The 22,165-nt window shown below is 38.2% G+C and overlaps 2 protein-coding genes across 3 annotated transcripts; one reads left to right on the top strand and one right to left on the bottom strand.

Moving 5' to 3' along the window:
• Positions 1-602: 602 nt before the first annotated feature.
• LOC118267176 (cilia- and flagella-associated protein 251) lies at positions 603-20,014 on the top strand. Of its 2 annotated transcripts, XM_035580993.2 has the most exons (17): positions 608-979; positions 1,769-1,915; positions 5,032-5,293; positions 5,559-5,677; positions 5,807-6,093; positions 11,859-12,010; positions 12,148-12,294; positions 13,145-13,253; positions 13,766-13,959; positions 14,292-14,443; positions 14,549-14,890; positions 15,126-15,350; positions 15,614-15,705; positions 16,092-16,326; positions 16,647-16,866; positions 19,423-19,532; positions 19,776-20,014. In XM_035580993.2, exons 1-17 carry the CDS (start codon positions 812-814, stop codon positions 19,911-19,913), a joined length of 3,099 nt encoding a protein of 1,032 aa, XP_035436886.2. In that variant the 5' UTR covers positions 608-811; the 3' UTR covers positions 19,914-20,014. The 2 variants fall into 2 exon arrangements, with proteins under 2 accessions (XP_035436887.2, XP_035436886.2); XM_035580994.2 differs by lacking the exon at positions 19,776-20,014 and having other exon boundaries at positions 603-979; positions 19,261-19,442.
• On the bottom strand, positions 19,917-22,032 carry LOC118267181 (B-cell CLL/lymphoma 7 protein family member A). Its single transcript, XM_035581007.2, has 3 exons — positions 21,780-22,032; positions 21,513-21,697; positions 19,917-21,213 (listed from the first exon to the last, which is right to left on the bottom strand). The coding sequence occupies exons 1-3, from the start codon at positions 21,866-21,868 to the stop codon at positions 21,086-21,088; spliced, it is 402 nt and encodes a 133-aa protein (XP_035436900.1). The 5' UTR covers positions 21,869-22,032; the 3' UTR covers positions 19,917-21,085.
• Positions 22,033-22,165: the final 133 nt, after the last annotated feature.

Here is a 22,165-nt window from a genome sequence, read left to right as displayed (position 1 = left end):
TAGGAATTGCTCGTCTTTTTTTTAATGTTAAATGGGTCGACGTTTGCCTCGCCTGATGGTAAGTGATGATGCGGCCTACGGTGGAGCACGTCTGCCCATAAGCAACCTATTCACTCGAGCTTTGAAGACACCCAGGTTATCCCATCGGGAAACACAGCAGCAGAATTCCACTCCCTAGCAGTTCGCACAAGGAAATTTGAAGCGAAGCGCTTCGTGCTTGTGGGTGACATATCTACCATGAAGCGGTGGCGCTTCGCCGATTGTCTTGTGGTTCGATGATGGAAAGGACTAGGAGGAAATGGAGGAATCAAGTTGTGCGATTCCCCCGCACACTCTCCGAAATGTATCCGGTAAAAAACGGAAAGGCTTGCGACCTTGCGCCTGTATTCAAGGCTTTGAAGCCGGGGCAAGCGCATCATCGTTGATGAGCTTCTTGGCACGCCTTTCAATGTGTTCGAGCGCATCCAGCTGGTATTTAGCCGAGCCGTCCCAAAGGTGAGAGAGTCGTCTTAAGTTAAACAACCCTTCTAGCAATTTGTCGCTCTAAATCTACACACTTTTCACTATACTTATCTAGATTCCGGACAATATCTGTCAAAAAAGGTAAGGTTGAACATATTTCAAGGAGGTCTTTACTTTCAAAGACACCTTATTAATTTTAAAACGTCTTGAACAATGTCAATGTGCTTCAATGATTGTGTAGTGTCAGAAACGGACGTTGTTACTGATAGGAACGAATATTTTATTTTGTATTTTGAGTGTAAAAATTTTCCGATTGATTTTCTAAAGTTTATTTACACTTCGAACAAAGATGACGAGTACTATGCGACTGTCTTATTCTATACCAGGGCTGGCCAACGACGATGACGGTGAAGTCAATATGTTCAAGCAATATAAAAGTCTGTCTCAAGCCTTCTTCACAAAGTACCAAGAACAAACTGGGATCAGTGCGACAACTGCACAAAAACCGGCTCCTTTTGTGAGTTCATTACTGCTTCGATAGTATTTTGTACTAAAGTCGGTATTACACACCGGGGCTGTGGAGAACCGCTTGGATTACCGGCACTGGAACGGTGTGGTTTTTAGTCAGTAAGAGTCTGACACTCCCTACTCTGGCCTCATTGGGTGGGCCATTTGTTGAAGAAAGTTGCTTTTAAACTAGCAATATTTTAAAATTTTACTTGTAGTCTAAAATTCATAGAAGCCAGGGTTAAGCCATCTCCTTTTGTAAATCATTTTATATTCGTTTATTACCGTAAATTTAATCTCACATCCAGTCAAGCATCAAATACGACGACATACAATGAAATATTTATAAGTAGGTAAGTAGTACTGGTAACTTAGGATAACCGAAAGCTTGCTTATACTATGTACATCCTTCTCAATTTTGCAGAAAGAATTATTATATCCCAAAAAGAATTATTAAAGGCCTCTTCTCACACGGAGAAGGTTTGAGCATTAATCACCACGCTTGCTCAATGCGCGTTGGCGATTTCAAACTTATAATTAGAAATATCGATAAATAAATTCTGTGAAACAATTTATGTTGTGAATATATTTATACAAATATTCTGGTATATGGCAATAGGCTCACCCCCTATTACATGGGACTTACAACACAAATGGTGAAAAGTGTGTGTACATTGTATAGCGGCATTATGTGCCGTAATGTGCACCTCTGCCTACCCCTTCGGGGATAAAAGGCGTGACGTTGCATAAAATAAATTATTATATTTTCAATAGAACTGCATTTTCTGTGATATTACAGAAAATGCGATGGATCAACGGGTTCAACTACAAGGTTGGGGTCATCAACCTGAATGACAAAGGCAGCACCATATTGTTCTACTCAGCCTCCAACTGCGGAGTGATATACAACTGGTCCACACATCAGATGTGGCTTCTCCAGGGACATGTAAGCTGCCAGTTTTGGCTACAATAAACTTTGTTGTCTTTACACTATAGTATAGTATGGATTTCAGAATTAAGTTTTCAATAAAAAAAAACGATAGATTGACGTGTAACGATAGATTGAAACGATTTAGATTGACGTGTAAAAGTGTTATTTTATAACCTATTTGCAAAATACTTAAATATCATTTATCATTTATCATAAAAGAAAATGCTAATTAGGAACCTAAATATGAAACTTGAAAACGGACTACCTAGCCGGTTTACCGGGGATCCGGCTCGACGGGCAGAAGTAGGAACGGGGTGGTTTTTAGTCAGTAAGAGTCTGAAAAAAAATATAATTAAACTTAGACGTACCTACATTTTTAAGTATACTTACCGACATCATTTGACATGCACATTAAGTGTTCGTTATTTTTTGCATAAATGGTGACCACTAAGCTTGGGTTGGAGACAATTAAATCTATGTGGGAAACGGAACGCAAGAGGAAGTGTAAGAGAGAGTGTTATGTGTGAAAGAGAGGGATATAGACGATGAAAGGAAGTGAATGGAAGAAAGACGTCACATGATTATTATAAGATTTGGCACGAAGACGTTAAGACGGAAAATAAAATAGAAGAAGAGTTATTATTTTTTATTTAAAAATCCTATCCCACAATTTTGGGGGCTCGTCCGGGATTGGAATAAATAAAAAGAAAAACAAGACGGAAGACGAAGAGAATATTCGAGGACGCAAATACGACGGCAAGACGACACGGAACATGGCGGAAAGCAGAACAAATGAAAGTATTTTTTGCAAAGACGGTTTCTTCATGGATATATCAAAGTTCAGTGGCGACGAAGACGACACATATTCCTCCACAAAATGGGCTCAAGACATCGAGGATAATGCCGAAATATTCGGATGGACGCCGCAACAAAAATTAATAATCGCCCGCAGATCATTGACCGGGACAGCGCATTTGTGGCTCAAAACAGAGAAGGTGCACCGAAGCTACGAAGAATTGAAGGCGGCGCTTCTAAAAGAATTCCCAGATACAATAAATAGCAAAGAAATGCACGAGCTCATGGCGGCGCGCCGGAAACGTAAAGACGAAACCTATTACCAGTATATGTTGACAATGAAAGAAATGGGAAAACGGGCGAAATTTCCTGATTATGTTGCAATTCAGTACATTATCGATGGCATTTTGGACTATGAAGTGAATAAAGCAATTTTGTACGGGGTCACGACGTACTCGACATTAAAAGAAAAACTCGTTCTTTACGAAAATATGAAGAAAAAAATGAAGGTGCAGGTCCCAGAAAAAACTGAAAAACATCCAACATCAACAAGGCAACGGTGTTACAACTGTGGTGTACACGGCCATTTATCGAATTCTTGTGAAAATGGCATAAAGTGTTTCAAATGTAACAGTTTCGGCCATCTTTCTACGAAATGCACGGCCACGAGTGCTACGATGAAGCCTATGGATGAAGCATTCGGAAAACTTCGGCAGCCGTTCGAGTCGACCAATCAGCAGCGAGATTGACCGACAGCGCTGCCAACATGACGGAGGACGTTCGGTGCGGAAACCGGCCAATCCTATCACTTCAAAGAGCGCAATGTTCACTATGGATTCTATTTCTCCGGTTGGCACTACTGACGGCGATGACGAGAATGACGGCTGTCAATGCAATCAAAACAAAGAGATTATGCAGATTGTAAACAAACCTGATAAGAAGCTGAGCAAGCCGATTTTGGATATTTTCATTAAAAATATCGAAGGAAAGGCGCTTGTTGACTCTGGGAGCGATGTCAATTTGATGTCAGAAGAGTTCTACGACGTGATCGGTCAACCAAAGACGACTGAAGATGGTGTTGTGTTGTCTGGTCTCGGACTTACTCAAGTACATTCTTTTGGGAAATTTACAACTTGTGCTATTATTGATCAACGATGTTATGAAGGAATCACGTTCCATGTTGTGCCTAAAGACTGTATGCCCTATAGTATCGTACTAGGTCACGAGTTTCTCACTAGAGTAACAATGATTATGAATGAAGGGAGTGTATTGTTGTTACCCTCCGGGGATGAGTGGATGAGACGAATTAATGGTTTTACTGTAGGAATGAGTGTGGTTATACGTTCTACAGTTAGCCCAGCTGTCAAGAAGGAAGTTTTACAACTTGTAGAGGACTACAAGCCAAATCCAGTGAAAGTTACTGAAGAGGACGAGGGTGAGGCTGCGGAATACAGAGGAAAACCCAAGTCTACGCCCGACCTGCTGGAAGACCCTAATTTGAGCAGTAAGACTACTGGCGAACTAGAGTTAGAAGAACAAAAACCCTTACCGAAGCTCATAGAAGAAGAAAAAGAAACAACAGCTACGGTAAGCAACATAAGAGATAAACTCAGTTCCAAGAAGCGAAGGAAGACTCCAGTCGGAGATAGTAAGAGATCTAAGAAGACAGACGATAAGAGATCTAAGAAGACAGAAGATAAGAGATCTAAGAAGACAGAAGATAAGAGATCTAAGAAGAAGAAAGAAAAAAAAGAGGAGAAGCAAGCGTTGGATGGTGATTCGCAGATTAAAGAGTATTATATTGGGAAAGAGGAGAATGATGCTAGGCAGAAGGAGAGAGAAAGAATACAAAGCGAAGTAAAGCAACGACAAAAAGAGATTGATGGTAATAACCAAAAAATATACCAGCAAGCTAGAAGACGGCGTAAAAGAAAATATAGAGGCGGTAGATTTAAAATGAATAAAAAGAAAGTAGACTTTGTTGTTAGTTAAAATTAAGATATGTGTAATATGTAATGTGTTTATTTTATTCATGTTGTTTGATGAATGATGATGATGATGTAAGAATGATATTATGAGGAATGGATGTCCGCTTAGCATGTCTGAGGACAGACATGAGTGTCGGATGGCCGAATGTGGGAAACGGAACGCAAGAGGAAGTGTAAGAGAGAGTGTTATGTGTGAAAGAGAGGGATATAGACGATGAAAGGAAGTCAATGGAAGTAAGACGTCACATGATTATTTGGCACGAAGACGTTAAGACGGAAAATAAAATAGAAGAAGAGTTATTATTTTTTATTTAAAATCCTATCCCACATCTATGTTAAATATTTTAGAGACATATGATCACATGCATAGCTGCGGACGACAAGGGTCGATGGTTGGTGACAGCCGACTCAGGCATAGAAAATGTGCTCATAGTGTGGGATGTCAGGGATCTGTTCCCGCAGAAAACTTTTTTTGCCCCTCACGGTAACGCTAAGATTGCTAAAGTGGCGCTAAGTGGTGACGCCAAGTATCTGCTGTCCATGGCATACCATGCAGAGAAGATGTCGCTATACTTCTGGATCTGGTGTTTTGGACAAGACACTCCACATGGTAAGTGAACTAGGGCTACAGACTACAGGGCGCCTTTGTATTCCCAAATATCTGTTTCGTCATTATCCCTTCCATATTATTATATTCCCTTGCTCTGATACCCTTTTTAAAGTTGTCCGGAAGAGATCACAGTAACAATGAAAATATTTCTTTAAATATACGAAGGGACAATTAGGGGCTTGTTAAAAGGTAAACACACGTATGTAGTAATCTGCTACTTATATATTCTTAGGTCACACCACGTATTAAAATTGTATAATTTTAGCGATATATGAAACAACTACAATCATTCGAGATAGCATCATAGAATTAGGATTTAATCCGTCGAAATCGCAACAGTTTCTCATGATGACCAGAAATAATATTCATATTGGCGTTGCGAAAGTAAGTGCACAAAATGCAATTTATTATTGATTTAAGTTGGTAAAAGTACTTCTTTACGTAAGTACAAAATAAATTACAATAAAACTTAAGTACGTTGCTTGAACACAAAAATAAAGAACAATATTTCAGAGGGTCGTAGTAGTTGAGCGAGGAATCGCGAGAGAGATAGACCGATGGGAGATGAAGGTGAAATGTATGGACAAAATAAATCCAGAATATGGGAAGCTGATGTGCTATACGTTCGTGAAGGGGACCTCCCAGATCTTGTTGGGCACCAGTCGGGGCGCCGTGCTGGTCTATGGGTACACCATCGAGTACAAGGCCAACGTGGAGCCTTCGGACATCGAACACCTCAGGTACATCAAGATGTTGAAGTTGAACAAGAGGATGATTCATGTCATCAAGAATGTTGACAAGTAAGTTTATTGTTAGTAATGAAACTGTCATCATCTTCGGCCAAATCACAGCATATAAGTACTCGTGAAAAAATATCTTGACATTTTATGCGTTTGCTTTAATTGTAATGAAATAATATCTTGATATGAAACATTTTTTTTTTTTTTTTTTTTTTTTTTTTTTTTTTTTTAATCTAAATTTTTATTAGGGCTTTTTTCCTAATCGGAACATGACAGCCCCATTATATGCTACAAAATATATACATAGACAGCAGCTAAACCATGTTTAGCTTGCCCTTAAACTTAAAAAATAAATGGTCAAATGGAACAGAGATCTAGCCTCGGGTGATAATGGAGATGCCAAAATACTATTAAAAAAACCAATATTAAAATTATCTATACCAAAAATATAACTTCTTTGAGACTCAATTCGTCTACACTCGTACAAGACATGATGCACGTCCTCTATCACACCACACACAGCACAGTTGGGCGACTCGATTTTGCGCATCAAAAATCCGTATTTATTAAGCGGCATATGTCCGGATCTGAGTCTCAAAGCCGTTACAATTTCTTGTCTGTTCATCCCACCCTCACCGAACCAGAGAGCACAAGGAAGCGTCGGTTGTATGGTTTTGTACCAAATGCCTTTAGTAAGTGACCTTTTGTCGAAATAATATATTCTGACCATACTTTGTAGCAACTTTCTCTTACCAAAGGCAGTAGTTCAGTATGCCACGGGGCACAAGTATAAAGCTCACCGTCAGATCCCGCTTCATTAGCTAACCGATCAGCTTCCTCGTTACCTTCCAATCCGATGTGGGAAGGGATCCATTGTAACACAATGTTTTTGCCCTTGGCCCTAAGGTCAAAAATAGCTCTTAAAATACTATATGCCAGTGGAAGCCCTCGTACAGATAAATTTGAATGGATGAGGTGTAAAAGAGCACTCTTGGAATCACAAAAGATAACAAAACGGTCTCCATCTAAGGAATGAATATACGATAAAGCTTCCGCAATGGCTATTAATTCCAAGTGCATAATTGACAATTTCGATGAAATGCGCAATTTAAAACTTATACCTAATTGTGAGTCAAAGAATGCTGCACCGTAACAATTATCCTTGATTGAACCGTCTGTATATACACAATGGTATTCTGAATATAATGAACTTAAAGACTTACAACAGATTGATCTTAAGTTATAGCTATTATATGTATTTTTAGGTTTGTCTATATATTCTAAGTTAGGTTTAATGTTAGATAAGTCCATATTACTGCCCCAAGTATTCATAGAAAATAAACCAACACTACCACTCGTGTACATGTGTTCTCGCTTCAAGGCATCATGTGTACTTACTAGAAGTGGTACTTTCTTAATTCTCCAGAAACGATTGTTACTTTGAGTATGTAAATTGTCGATCATCTTAACTAAAGGGGACTCAGAACTCTTAGTCTTCAAATAAAATTTCCCGGCTAAAAAACGACGTCTAACAAATAAAGGGGACAAAAATAGGTCTGCTTCCATCACGTGTATTGGGGTGCTTTTTATGTACCCACCTATCAACCGTAAACAAATGTTTTGCAACCTATCTAGTTTTAATAGATGAGTGTTGACACTATTGTCGTATAAGAAGCTTCCAAAGTCCAAACGGCTACGAATCAATGCTATATATAAGCGCCTTAGGTGCTTGGGGTGAATACCCCATGCCGAACCTACCAAGATCTTAAAAATATTTATCAGCTTGGTAACTCTTTCACACAATTCATTAATGTGTTTATTCCATCGCAGTCCCCTGTCTAGCCAGAGACCCAAGTAACGAACATTGTCCACCAATTGTAATTGATTACCATTTAGGTGTACATTAAAAACTTTCCTGCGAAAACCTCTGTAAAATAGACAAATCTTGCTTTTTAAAGGGGAAATTTGCAAGCCAGATCTAGACAGCAACCTATCCATTAAATTAATTGCAAGCTGGATTTTACTTTGACCCTCACTAATAGATGAGCATTGCAAATATATCGCAAAGTCATCAGCGTACTGTGTTATGCAAACATCATCTTTCTGAATTTGTTTACAGATATTTGATGTTAAAATATTAAATAGTAATGGCGATAAAGGATCTCCCTGTGACACACCCATACCAGCACATCTATTTATATATATATTCCCGGATTTAATTTTTAGTACTCTTTGATGTAAGAAATTCCATAGATAATTGCAAATAAGTGGTCCTACTCGAAGATTGTTCAATATATCAATTAAGGCCGTATGGTTTACATTATTGTAAGCATTATCGATATCCAAAAAGCAACCCATCGTTAAATACCCCGCAGAAAAACCTGATTGAATGAAAGTTATTAAATTACTCAAACCGTCCAAACATGACCTACCTCTACGGAAGCCTACCGTGTTTGTAGAAAATATATTTTGTTTTTCAACAAACCACTCCAAGCGTCGTAATAAAATATAATGAAATGTCTTGCATATACAGGACAAAAGAGAAATAGGACGCAACCCTGATGCACTATTAGGGTCGCGACCAGGTTTCGGGATAGGTATGATACCAATATCAAGCCACTGTGAAGGAACAAAACTATTAAGTAAAATTAAATTAAATAACTTAAGTAATACCTGTTTACCTGCGTCTGGTAAGTATTTAATCATCGAATATGATATGTCATCACATCCAGGAGATGTATCCTTATTTTTAATACATTTATTTAGCTCCTGGATAGAGATTTCACATTCTATTATGGAATTACTTTGATGTAGTGAGGGAGGTGGTGGGACCACATAATCTGGTGTTAGAGAGTTGAGTAAATTAGAGGCACCAGTAATGTCTACGAATTGTCTAGGCGAGCGATAACCTTTGATCCAATTTAATTTACGCCACATTTCGCTAGCAGAAATATTGTGATCAATCGAGGTGCAAAATTCTTGCCAATGTGATCTTTTAGCTATTCTTATAAGTCTTTGAGCAGTATGAATACGACTTTTAAGACTATCAAGGTTCTGTGCAGTAGGATTACGCCTGAACTTAGACAATGCAAGCCTACGTTGTGCTACAGCATGAGAAATTTCTGATGTCCAGTACGCTTTGGAGATAAATTTAGAAGTAGGATTTTGATTGAATTTAAAATAAGGGATAAAAAGGTCCGCAGCGTCATTGATGATCCTAACAAATATATCATAGCCTTTTTGTGGATCACTTGGAAGAATAAAATTATCAAATTCTATTTCTAAATGATTTTTATAAGCTAACCAATCAGCTTTACGAAAATTTCTTTTAGATATTGGAGGAATGTGAAATGACAGCTGGGATGATATTTTAATTATTAAATGGTCACTACCCAAATTTTCGTTTAAAACGTTCCAATTAACTCCCAATGCAATATCATTCGAAATCAATGATAAGTCAGGGGCCGATTGCTGCCAATTGTTATCAACTAAACGAACACGTGTATGAGTTCCGTCGTTTAACACAAAAAAGTTACTGTCCATTAGCGCGTCATAAATGAGATTACCTCTGTGATCATTTTTATAAGACCAAGTAGTATGGTGCGCGTTAAGGTCGCCTAATATAATTGCATTATGAGACCACATAGAAAATAGACTATCCCAATCATGACGATTTGTGACAATCCTGGATGGACAGTAAACAGCAATCACGTACTCGAAGGGCTTACAATTAAATAATTGAACGCATATTATCTCGATACCTGCATTGTTGAGTCGAACCGGTTTCTGGTGTGCTTTGATACTATTATGTAAAAAAATAGCTACTCCACCGTATGAATCATCTCGATCCGACCGATACACATTGTAACTACTAATATTAAAGTTACTATCCGGTTCGAGCCATGTTTCACTTAGCGCAGCAATATGAACTTTTTCTTGAATCAACATTTCACTAAACGATAATAACTTAGGTCTAATGCTTTGGGCATTCCACTGAAGAACATTAAATGATACCTTATTAGCCATCACGCGGGAGATTCATCAAGTTCCACAATACTTTGATCATCGGCCACTCAGATATAAAGTTAACTACTACCAATACTATCCATTCTAAGCACAATTGTATAATAGATTTCACTTTCGTTGTTAGATTAGACTGCTTAAGAAAAATAATTTCTTTTATTCTAGAGAGTAATTCACTGAAAGAAGGTCCCTGATTATTTTTATCCTCTTCATTACAATCTGGATTTGGACTAATGTAGTCTGGCTCAGAATTCCAGAACATCCAGTCTTCGTTATCATCACGCCTTTTCTCTTTCGAGGATTGTGCTTTATTTTGTTTTAATTTATGACTGGATTTAACAGGTGAACTAAACAACTCCTTTGAAGGGTGAACAGTTACCTTAGATTGAACTACTTCGGCATACGTAGAACGAAAAGTGGGTTCTGGGTTAACCTGCAGTGATTCTTGACTGAGCGAAGGGAAAAGGTCCTGAGAGTTCATGGCTAAGGGTGGCTGCATTGGAACAACAGTATCTAGTGTACCTTGACTTTTAGGGGAGATATAACATTCCAGGGCTTTCCTGTAAGTACAGCCAAACTCAGACATAATCTCCCTAACCCTTCGCTCCTTCCTATACACAGGACAGCTTTTACTCAGCGAAATATGGTCTCCCTTACAATTAACGCACACAAACTTTAGAGTTTCGCAATTTTCATGAGGGCCCCCACATTTCGGACACACAATTTTCTTTGTTTGACACATTTTCCTACTATGTCCAAATTTCCAACACAAAGAGCATTGTGAGACTTGATGAACATACGGCAACACTTTTATATTAATGTCACATACACTCACGAAAGCCGGTAAAAAGTCACCTTCAAAACAAAGTCGAAGAGATTCACTGGGGCACCACCCGCCATCCACGGTATTGCGGCGGTTTAATCTTCTGACCGATAATAGTTTAGCAGGAGCAGGGCATGAAATATATTGATGTATTTCTTCATCTGACAGCTCAAGGTCAACATTTTTAATTAATCCATAGCTTAATGAAAGTTGCATAGCTTTTTGAATTCTCCAACCTTTTTCTATTAGCTTTTCACAGATGCACAACTTATTCATAGCTAACTCATCTTCAAATTGCAGTCTAATTTTATAAGGGCTTAAATATTTGACCTGGGTGACATTGGCGATATTATTGTCTTTTAAAAGACGTGCCAAAGCAAATTGTTTAGGAAGAGGATCTTTGTGTGATATATACACTTCATATTTCTCCTTGTGCAGTGTACTAATATTGTCACGACGTGTCTTTTTCTTGCCTTTTATTTGAGTCCAACTATCTTCATCTCCAGTACTATCCTCTCTCTGTCTCTTTTCAGCTCTCGCCAAATCATCTAGGCCTACTTCATCTACGTCTTCATACTCTTTATCCATTTGTTCTACGTCACTATTAATTATGCATGGATTGTAAACTATTGATTCGCGTTCACCACAAACCGATGTACTATCATTATCTTCCATAGTACTTATAGGTACTCGTCCGAGTGGCCGAATGAACCGGCGCACTCCTACCGCACGTGTTTCCAATAAAAAAAAACTTAGTTTTATTAACTATTTAACAGAACAATTCTACATAAGATATCTATTTTATTTAGAGAAAATTATAAAATATTAGAGACGTCCGATCAACAAATCTGTCAACGTGACACTGAAACATTATTTTAATTTCTTATTTAAGCCCAATAATATATACGTATACCGTACCGGCTTTACCATAATACATTTTTCTTTCATCTTGTCCTTACTTCATAATTGTGTTGTCCAGCGTGGTAGTGACGGGCAACAGTTGTGGCGAGATCCACTTCTACGACCACCAGCTGCGGCTGCTGTACTGGGTGCACGGGTTCACGGTGGACCGCGTGAAGGCGCTCAGCTTCAACGTCTCCCCCAGGAGCTCCATGATACTCGATCCTAAGTGTAAGATATGTGACCTCTGTTTGCCTCTCCACAATATACCTATACTCAGATCACTTGTAGGGATAGGTAAATAGAGTTTTCACCAAATGATGATATAATACTATACTGCTCGTAACTTGTATACTTCATTACCGTAGGTAACAAGGTGTGTCCCTGTTGGGAGAAAGTGGAGGTTGAGAAAGACCCGGTCACTGGCGAGATACAGCAGAAACTGATCAAGAAGCGGCTGCCTTCGGACGCCACCGTCGGTGGCAAGCCCTTCCTCGTCAGGGATTTTATAATCAGTAAGATAGTAGTGATCATTGACTATTAATAGTAATTGTTTAGAGAATATGCTGTTTATATCAACCTACCAAGTGTTAAGTACCTATACTGTAATAAAAATTTGCTAGGAATTATATAAGTTTTATATACCTATCTACCTTCAGCATTTGGTATAATCGGTATGGCATAGATATCGGCTACGCCGCGTATCTGCTACAAGTATAACTACGAAACCGGCTACGAATACGGCTACGTCTGACGTCTGTGACTACGGCTACGGTTAGGTCTCTGACAATACGACGTCTGCAGCTACGCCTGTAACAACGCTACGGCTACGACTGTGGCTATGGTAGCGGCTACGTCTGCGACTACGACCGTGACTTAGGCTACGGCAACGGCTACGACAACGGCTACGGCTATGTTAGCGACTACGGCTACGGCTACAACTACTACTACAGCTATATGGCTACGGCTACGACTGTGGTTATGATAGCGGCTACGCTGCGTCTACGGCTACGTCGCCATCGTGTAATTACTATTGCAACGTGGCATATTCTTGCTCTTTGGTTATAGCAGTGCAACGCTAGGGTTATTGCTGACTGCGTGATGCGCGTGCCAGGAGCGTGATACCATCAGTTATCTCTTACTTTCCCAGCGTTCGTCTCGCCACGCGCTGGAGTGCAATAACAAATCAATTAAATAATTACAGTTATGCTAGTGTCTGAACATGTATGTTAATTTTATTACATAGATGAATATTACAACGCACAACGTCACGCCTTTTTATCTCCGAAGGGGTAGGCAGAAGTCAACATTGCGGCAGGTAATATGAATATTATAACATTGAAATAATTGTACCTGTTCCTACAGCTACGTATAACCAAGGAGTGGGCTTCGTAGACTTTGTCACTGAGAAGGTTACAACTATACTAGACCACAACAGATCCCTGGTCCTCACCATTACCGTGCACCCGGAGAAGTTAACAAACTCATTTATTACTTGTAGACACCTATACAGTAGATAGTAATTAAGTCTTGAATCAAATACATTTTTTTATTATAACTTTCGTGAGACATACTAAATTAATTATTATGTAATCGGCTTACTCACGTAACTGTTTGACGAGGAACTCGACTAGTTTCAAGCCATGCTAGAGGCTCATATTCATGAGCAGCATTCAACGCCACACGAAAACTAGTTGAGTTCCTCGTCAAACAGTTAATTGAGTAAGCCGATAACATAATAATTGAAATACATTTTGTTTTAATATGAACCTCAGTAGTACCTACCTGATCCTCGTGAAGACACCCGCCGGTCAAACTACTTTCTACAATATTTCTTTATTAGATTGTTTTATCGGTGAACAAATCGACCTACGGACCTGCTGGCGTTTGCACAATTAGATATGTTTCTTAGCTTGACAAGACTTTACAATGTTATAATGAGTACAAGTTAAGTTGAATGATATTTAGCTATTTGTGTGATCACAGAAACGTGTTGTGCCTCGGTTACAAGAACGGGAACGTGGAGCTATTCGACTTCATCCTGCACAAGCTGATCAAACGGATCGACCTGCGCAGCACGTACACCGTGGTCGTGCCGCCTAATGACGACTCCATCAACTGTAACTTCGCCATCACGGTGCCCGAACTGTCTGTCACCTGCCTCAAATACTCTCCTTCAGGTACCTAGCGTGACTTATATAAAGTTAGGTATACAAAAACAAATAGTATGTGGAATAGATAGATACTAGTTTTTTCTATTCCATGGATAGATAGATAATATAAATTACGGAAGAAGAAAAGTAAGGAAACATTCTAGTAGTAGCATTCTTGTGTAGGGTAAAATTCTTGATTGGGTACCGTAAAATAACATTGGCTCTCGAGATTCTGACGCTCGAATCTGGAAAATACGTATAGACGTGTTTGTTACCGCTTATTACATAAGGTGTTGAATCTGGTAGAATTTTCACCATTTGGTGGCTCTCATTTTTGCTCCTATTCCCATCAATTACAGGGTTGCAACTGGCTTGTGGTTTGAACACGGGCCAGATTCTGTTCCTGGACCCGTCCACCATCGACATCCGCACCCCGACGCCGTTCGCCGACACCAACAGCGACATCAAGTACATGTGCTTCAGCCAGGACTCCATCTCGCTCGCCACTGCCGTCAGTTCCATATATTTACTATAGGATTTATATCGTAGCTATGTGACCTAAACTATCAATAACATTTCAGGCTGTATTTTTACCCATTTCTCTCTTTGAATACAGGATGCAGGTCGAACAGTTTGTGTGTACAAGTACGACTGTAAAACTTCCTCGTGGATGTTTATTGGTAAACATAGGGCACATTACAAGGAGATTACCGGCCTCGTCTTCTTGCCCAGTAAGTCGGACGGAGGAGAATACAAGTTGGTGTCGTTGGGCATGGACCGATGTATGGTGGAGTACGACATTGCCAACAGCAGCGAGGAGTTCCTTGAGATTACCAGCCTGGATCGTGTGGAGCAGACAGCCCTTCCACTCGCAGCCATTGTGTGGCCCACGCCCGCAGACCTCGACCCGGAGGAATTCAGAACTGATTTACCGACGATACTGATGGCAAACGATGAAGTAAGTAAATACAATACAAAAACGTTCGTGGCTATAGTTGGACCAATACAAACGTGCGAACTGTCATAAGTCATTTCTATCAGATTTATCGCTCAGTCGTTTGCGAGTTGTGCGGCATTGTCGCTCGTTTACACAACTGTAACCTTTTTGCTCAGACTTTTTGCCTTAAAATGTGTCTCCACATTCTCAGAAAGTCTCAGTTCACCAGTTATTTTTCCTTAAAAACTTCTTGCAGTATAAGTACAAGATAGTGAACTATGCAACAACGATGACGTTGGCAACTGTGCTGGGTCCCCGATACGATCACCCGGTCAATAGGATGCAGCTGATTAGTAATACACAGGGGGACGAGACCAACCAGTACTTACTGTTCGGTTGTAGAGAGATCATGGGCATGCAGAAGATGCCACTCGATGGCAATCCGTGGAAACATGTTGCGATGCTGGGACATCCAGTTAAGGTAACATTTCTTCTGTAATATGTAGTTATTTGTATTGGTACGTTCAACGTGGTAGACTAAGGGAGAGGCCTTTGTTCAACAGTCAGCGCTTTCCGGCTGATGATGATGATATTGGTAGGTACTTCCTTTGAGGGTTAGGTATACAATCCTCAATTGGCTGAGAGTTTACAGCTATGATTCAATAATTATGGGCCTAACTTTGTTCTCTAACATGCGTTATTTATGGGATATAATAACTAACGGCTTTCGAGTGACGCTTTCAGCTTTTAGATATGTGTTTCCGAGAAGATCTGGAAATTCTGTTCACTATCGGTGCGAGAGATACCGTGTTCACGCAGTGGATAGCTCATTTCAAGTAGGTAACATCACTATACAGGTTTACATTACATTTAACTGCATAGGTAGGTACATACCTACATATAGGTACATACCTATGTAGATTCTTAATTTTTTAAACTGAGAGTAAGAATAAGAAACTGAAGAGTTTCAGAGCTACGATCATAAGCTGCTTTAGCTTTAGGTATACATAGTTTAAATCATAGTATTCAGTAATCGTCTGTTGATTCTATTTTCTATCATTGTTTTTTTTTTCAACCCTGTTTGAGAAACTATCCAATGAGTGTGGAAGATCTCCAGAATGTCATCACTGTTAGTGAAATCCCTGAGCAACCGACTGACTTGTCTCGACTGCGAAACTTTTTTTTTATATCTACCGCAAATTAATTAAGAACAAATCTGCAGGTCCGTAGAAACTACAACGACGCGCGGGGGCCCCAACTTGGATCCGTACTACTGCCTCGTGGAGAGCGGCCGCCCCGGCTGGCTGTTCCAGGAGATACGCGACCTCTTCTACTACATCCAGATACTCTGCCAAGGCACCTTTTCACCAGCTAGGAGGCGGGTCAAGGATTATATTCCTATCGACTCACTGCCCGATCTCATGAGGGCGTTAGGATTCTTTCCATCGGAATATGAGGTGAGCACTGAGCAGGTACTTATTATAATACGTAGATTATTTGACTTTTAGATACTGAAAAAAAACACTGTTAAGTAGGATCTACTTACCAAAATATTTTTTATTGATATAAGGGTCGGTTCATATCTGATGGAACATGCGTCGCGTAACGCCAGAACAGACAAATGAATAGAAAATCAAGTGACCGTTCACACTCAACCGATGATACGCTTAACATATTTTACGTCAGATATAAACCGATCCTTAATCTAGGTTAATGTATAAAAAATCATCTTCACCTAAGGAAATTGAGGGACTAACACCATTTTAAATTTTATCAGGTGGAAAATCTATTAATTGAGGCAAGATATAAGGTGTATCTTCATACTCCGGTAACGGAGATAGATTTTGAAGAGTTTGTGAAACTGTACCTGAACCATCGGCCGGTGTTCGGTGAGAACTTCAAGCGCCTGCGCGCAGCATTCCGCACGTTCGCCAACATATCTAAAGATGGATTCTTCATAAAACGAAACGAATTCATTGAAATGCTCACTTCCAACGGTAAGTAGGTACCTTAAACATTTTTGATATTATAATTATGTACAAGTTCATCGATTTATTTACTTGTTTGCTCCCCGAGGTCTCTGAGGCAATAAATAACACTATTCAACACAAAAAAATTATCTGACCCAGTTCGTATTATTTCATAATGGGGTTGCTTTATGATAAATATCTATAGGCATTTTATTTTGATATCACATCCAGAAGTGGAGATATAGGACTTTTTATTTTTTTGCCGACCTTCAATAGCTAAATTACGGGTAGTCGTGAAATTTATAACTATTGCGGATGAAACTTAGTCCATTCGTTAGTTTAATAACTGCTTTTTAAAATGTCGCGAGCGTGTGTTAATAGTCCTGATTTATTTTGCTATGTTTGTGGAGAATTTACGGAGAATGAACGCGGGGTAAACCCGAACCCAATAGTTTTAATATGTTAGAAAGATATAGCCGTATATCACTCGCCGGTAACTCAGAGATCACGCCACGACCAGCGCCAGTCAACGACACGGGAGACGCGGACGCACGTACTTTTCAAGGTATGTCAATTATAATATTTTCAATGTTTTCGATGTAAGTTTTTGATAAATTGAACTTAGTGTAGCTTTATTTCTATTGAGAATAGTTATTTAACCTTTACATAGTGGGAAACTTACATACTAAACCATTCAAATGACAGTGATGCATTTGGTAAAAGTTTTATAAACTAAAATATTTTTTCCATTTTATTTTTTTCGACCCGGTGGGGTAAAGGCGAACGCTGCATGTCGGGTAATCTCGAACGTTCGGCATTACTCCTCTCTCCTTTTTTTGTTAGTTCCCTGTTCATATTTCTTTTCCAACTAGCCACTGGCAAATAGGGTATAGTGTTTTCCAGTCTATGTTGATTTCTTTGTGGCACTAAATTATGTTGTCGGGTGATTTTGATAATGCTAAACATCAAATAAATTGTTTCAGATGCCCCGTAATTATAAAAGAAAAACTGAAGCTAAATACAGTTTAGAGGATTCCAAAAAGGCTATAGTCGATGTTCAGACCAAGAAACTCAGCATTGGCAGAGCAGCAAATACTTGTGTTCTAAAAACTACAATTTACCTTAGTAATGTTAGTACGTGATTACCCCACTTGGTGTTCGGCTTTACCCGACATCAGTTGGGTAAAACCGAACACTAAGGGTTTTGTTTTTCGGTCATTTTTTTATATTTTATTTAAAAAAATAATGATGTTCATTAGTAATACGTTAGCTAGATAAGTAAAGTTTATAATAATCAATAATTAAAGAAACTCTGTGATTTGATTCCACTGTTTTATTTATATTTTCCCTTAGGTGTTCGTGTTTCCCCCACTTTCCCCTACGCCAAGCCGAGCGCGATCACTACATTTTATGAAAAAAAGATTGGCCATTACGTCACTCTATAGTTGTGGGACAACAAAACATTAAATTTGATCCTTTGGTTGAGCCAGATTAAACTCATTTTACCAGCATTGCACATTAAATTGGGACTTATAAAAAAAATTGAGGTTCTGTATTCCAGTTTCTCAAACAAAAGTTTCCTAAACTTAGTGACGCGAAAATCATAGAGGATGTTTTCGTAGGTCCAGACATAAATAAACTAATTCTAGACTCATCTTTTACATCTACTCTCAACAATATTGAAAAACAAGCATGGCAAGCAAGCTTTTGTCGATGTCACGAAGAATTTCCTTGGTAACAAGAAAGCAGATGATTTTCGCGAAAAAATAAATATATTATTGGACTGCTACCATAAAATGGGATGCGATATGTCATTAAAACTGCATTTTCTTCATGCACATTTGGATTTTTTCCCTGACAATATGGGGTCAGTCAGTGACGAACACTGAGAACGCTTTCATCAAGATGTTGCTGCATTTGAGAAACGTTTTCAAGGTCGATGGGAGCCTGCTATGCTCGCAGATTACTGCTGGAGCCTTCTTAGACGTACCCCAGCATCTGAGTACAAGAGGACAGCCAGTCACTCCAAAAAAACCACACCATTCCAATTAAAACAAGAATAAAATCATGACAACTTTGTCATTTCGGACATAGCGTATATCTGGAAATTGAGATGTGATGGAAAGTGCTTCTTTATATATTTTTATAATATCAGTGGCAAGGAATAATAATCACATAATGAAAACTCAGATAAAATTAAAAGTTGAAAATTTGTTGAGTAGTGTAATTAACAGGTAGGTATAGGTTGCTCCAAGGTGTCATACCCGCTATTCAGTTTTCACCAGTTGTAGTTCATAGCACAGAGCTTGTACCTACTTAATTTTATAATTATAATTCAAACAAGAGTCACAGCTAATAGAACACGAACCTATTGCGATACACGACAATTCCAGGTGCTTCTATTGAGTTTTTCCATTCTAGAATCAACGAACCCTCGGATCGAAACTGCGCTGCATGAACGCAACAGTTGAGTCGGCTTTTGACTGACGTAATGTCACTATTAGAATAGAGTTACGTTAGTTCTCGTAGCATATATGTACTTTACCTATGTAGGTCTAATTATATTTATCTTGCACTGGTCAGGAGAATACTTTTCTCGGGAATTATGCTGGTACCTGCTGACTATCCTATCTGGGCACAGCATCGAAGATAGGGCACTGATGAATGAAGACGATTTTTCATTCTTACCAGAGGTAAGTAATAGCGGCGACATTAATGCCTACTAAATACTAATGTTATCGTGTATAACTACTAAGATATCTGATGTGGCCAAAATGAATTTGAATTGGGATTCATATCAATATTACCGATATTGACATAACTTCTCAACCAATTTTTTCAACATTTATAATTTTTATTAACACATTTTTAATTAAAAATACCCACTGGTAACAATATAGAATATAAAAAATCTAATTCAAAGTTGTTGTTTACAGCGCATCACCTTCACAGACTTTGTGACAGAGATCATTGGCATACAAGAACAGGACAATGTGTCAGACACACACTCCGGAATGGAGTCAATGGTCTCCATACACACAATCACTTCCAACGACTCCAATGATGATAAATGAAAATAATAAGTTATATATCTTTATTTTCATCTTACTAATTACTATATTATTATATTACATATTATTTATTATATAATACATGAAATTTACAATAATGTTAATGTGTCGCATTATTATCCATAAAACAAAACATTCACATTGTATTCTATCAGCGATTTTGTGAACTGAACAATATTTCAATTACAATAAGTAAAATAAAAATGGCATCAATCTCACATAGAAAATCAGTATTGAAGAATGTCATAATATAAAATATATCTTGAACACAGCATTATAAAATGATGGAATTCTCAGTAATTATGAACTATTAACTATTTATAAAATAAAATATCAGACTGGTGATGTTGCAAATACAGACAAATTTGTTAGTCCAGTCTGCCAATCCCATACATACCAGATAATTTAATAAATTTTACTAAATTACACAAACATGTGTGAAATCCAATAAAAAATATATTCTAAGCTTACACCAGAAGGAAGGCAATAAACCACTTAAATTTATTAAAGCTGGGTCAAAGAATCAGTTTTGAACATAACCTTAGACTTCTGTGTAACTCAAGAATTGTGTACTTTTTGTTCAGTGGTATGGTCTAATGTAGATTTTTATCAACCTAGAAGAGCACTAATTCAAATAAAAATTCAGCAAAATAATGCACTACATTCTATAGGGCTTTGTACCACCAGGAGACTGATTGCACAATATTCTATGTTGTACAAATTAAAATATGCTCTCAACATAAATAACTGCAACTTATGTGAAAATATCACAATTTGCAAAACACCCACATGAAATTGTTGTCTTAATAAAATAATATTAAATTAATTACATTTCTAAAATTATTCTAATTAAGTCACATTTTATGAAACTGATGAAATATTATTTACAATAGCAAGAATTGAGCTAGCAGTGAAATAAAATGATAAAATCAAATGAAATCACTCTTGGTCACGGTGACCATAATTAATTAAGAACACATTTCTTACAAGTGGTCATAAGTTTGATAAAATAAAACCTACTAAAAGCATGAATGCATCTGTGGTGAATGGTTGCTAGCTCCTTGGATGCACACTCCTGAACTCACAGCACACACCACCAATTCACAATGTCAGTATGTAAGCACAGTGTCCACCTGCAGGCTTGCAGCTACAACATGTTACATGCTCAGCAAGCCTCAGTCTGTTTTTAACCGCTTAGCTGGAGTTGTGGTGCCACTACTCTGGGAGTTGGAGTCCTCAGAGAAGTTCATTGCTGTTGATGTAAACTCTGTGGGCCCTTGGGAATCACTAACTGTTGAAAAACCTGCAAAACATAAACCTTGAGTTACTGCACTTATTATCTATTTATTCTAGAGCATTCACATAAAATCTCTATAGTTAAATCATCAAGCTTTTGAAAGACAGCTGTGCTCAATATATTGTGTACTGAGCTCAAGTTCCTACCAAATTTACTAAGACACAAATTTCATAACATAAGCCATGAACCCTGACCTACTTGCTTAGATCCACCATCTTAAAAACTTAAGCCATCGATAGTGATCGAATGTAGGTAGCTACTAGCTATTGTACGAAAGTTGGGGGTTACGATTGTTGTTTACTCACATGTGTTGGAATCCTCGGCCATGCCAAAGTTGGAGTTTGAAGAGTCGTGTACTTTCTTCGGAGTCAATGTGTTCTCCTTATTCTCACGTTTAGCCGCGTGTTTCTTTTTTTGCTCATTTGTAGATATTGGCACCCATTTATATATTTTCATAGTCGTTTCACCAATAGTCACCCACTTTTTTTCCCTAAAAATGTAAGCGATATTAATTCTCAAATTCAGAAAAAGCTTTGATTTAGAATTGTAAAATGTCTAACTTTATAACTTACCAATGGCGAACTTTTTCCACAGCTTGCATGACTCTTTTGATATCATCTTTAACACGGTTTCTAGTTTCCGCACGGACCGAACGAGACATTCTGCCTAATTAATTTGTCGACTTTAGTAAAAATTGCAGCTACTGCTACGATAACTTATAGTATTTGTTTACGAAAAAATTGTAATAAATAATTTCGTTTCGATGCGGTTCCGGACTCTTTATTTCATTCATCCGCCATTGACCGATTTGATTTGACATTTACAACTTACAAGAGTCTATGTCGCGTTTAGTTATTTTGGTTTATCTCTTATCAAATAAATACGAACAACCATGAAGTATATCACTTTAGACAAAAGCTAATAAAATTAACATTTTAATATTTTATAGGCGTAGTAG

This window comes from Spodoptera frugiperda, chromosome 23 (genome assembly GCF_023101765.2).
Source record: "Spodoptera frugiperda isolate SF20-4 chromosome 23, AGI-APGP_CSIRO_Sfru_2.0, whole genome shotgun sequence".
In the NCBI taxonomy this organism is placed as follows: Eukaryota; Metazoa; Arthropoda; class Insecta; order Lepidoptera; family Noctuidae; genus Spodoptera; species Spodoptera frugiperda.
Note: the sequence above shows the minus strand (reverse complement) of the source record. Positions and strands in the feature narration are given on the sequence as shown.

Excerpts from the sequence above, each read along its gene's own strand:
- LOC118267176 (XM_035580993.2), top strand. The coding sequence starts at position 812 with ATGACGAGTACTATGCGACTGTCTTATTCTATACCAGGGCTGGCCAAC. Across the intron at positions 14,444-14,548 it reads CCATCTCGCTCGCCACTGCC|GATGCAGGTCGAACAGTTTG; the intron begins GTCAGTTCCATA and ends CTTTGAATACAG. Across the intron at positions 15,351-15,613 it reads TGCTGGGACATCCAGTTAAG|CTTTTAGATATGTGTTTCCG; the intron begins GTAACATTTCTT and ends TGACGCTTTCAG.
- LOC118267181 (XM_035581007.2), bottom strand. The coding sequence starts at position 21,868 with ATGTCTCGTTCGGTCCGTGCGGAAACTAGAAACCGTGTTAAAGATGAT. Across the intron at positions 21,698-21,779 it reads GTGGAAAAAGTTCGCCATTG|GGAAAAAAAGTGGGTGACTA; the intron begins GTAAGTTATAAA and ends TTACATTTTTAG. Across the intron at positions 21,214-21,512 it reads GGCCGAGGATTCCAACACAT|GTTTTTCAACAGTTAGTGAT; the intron begins GTGAGTAAACAA and ends TATGTTTTGCAG.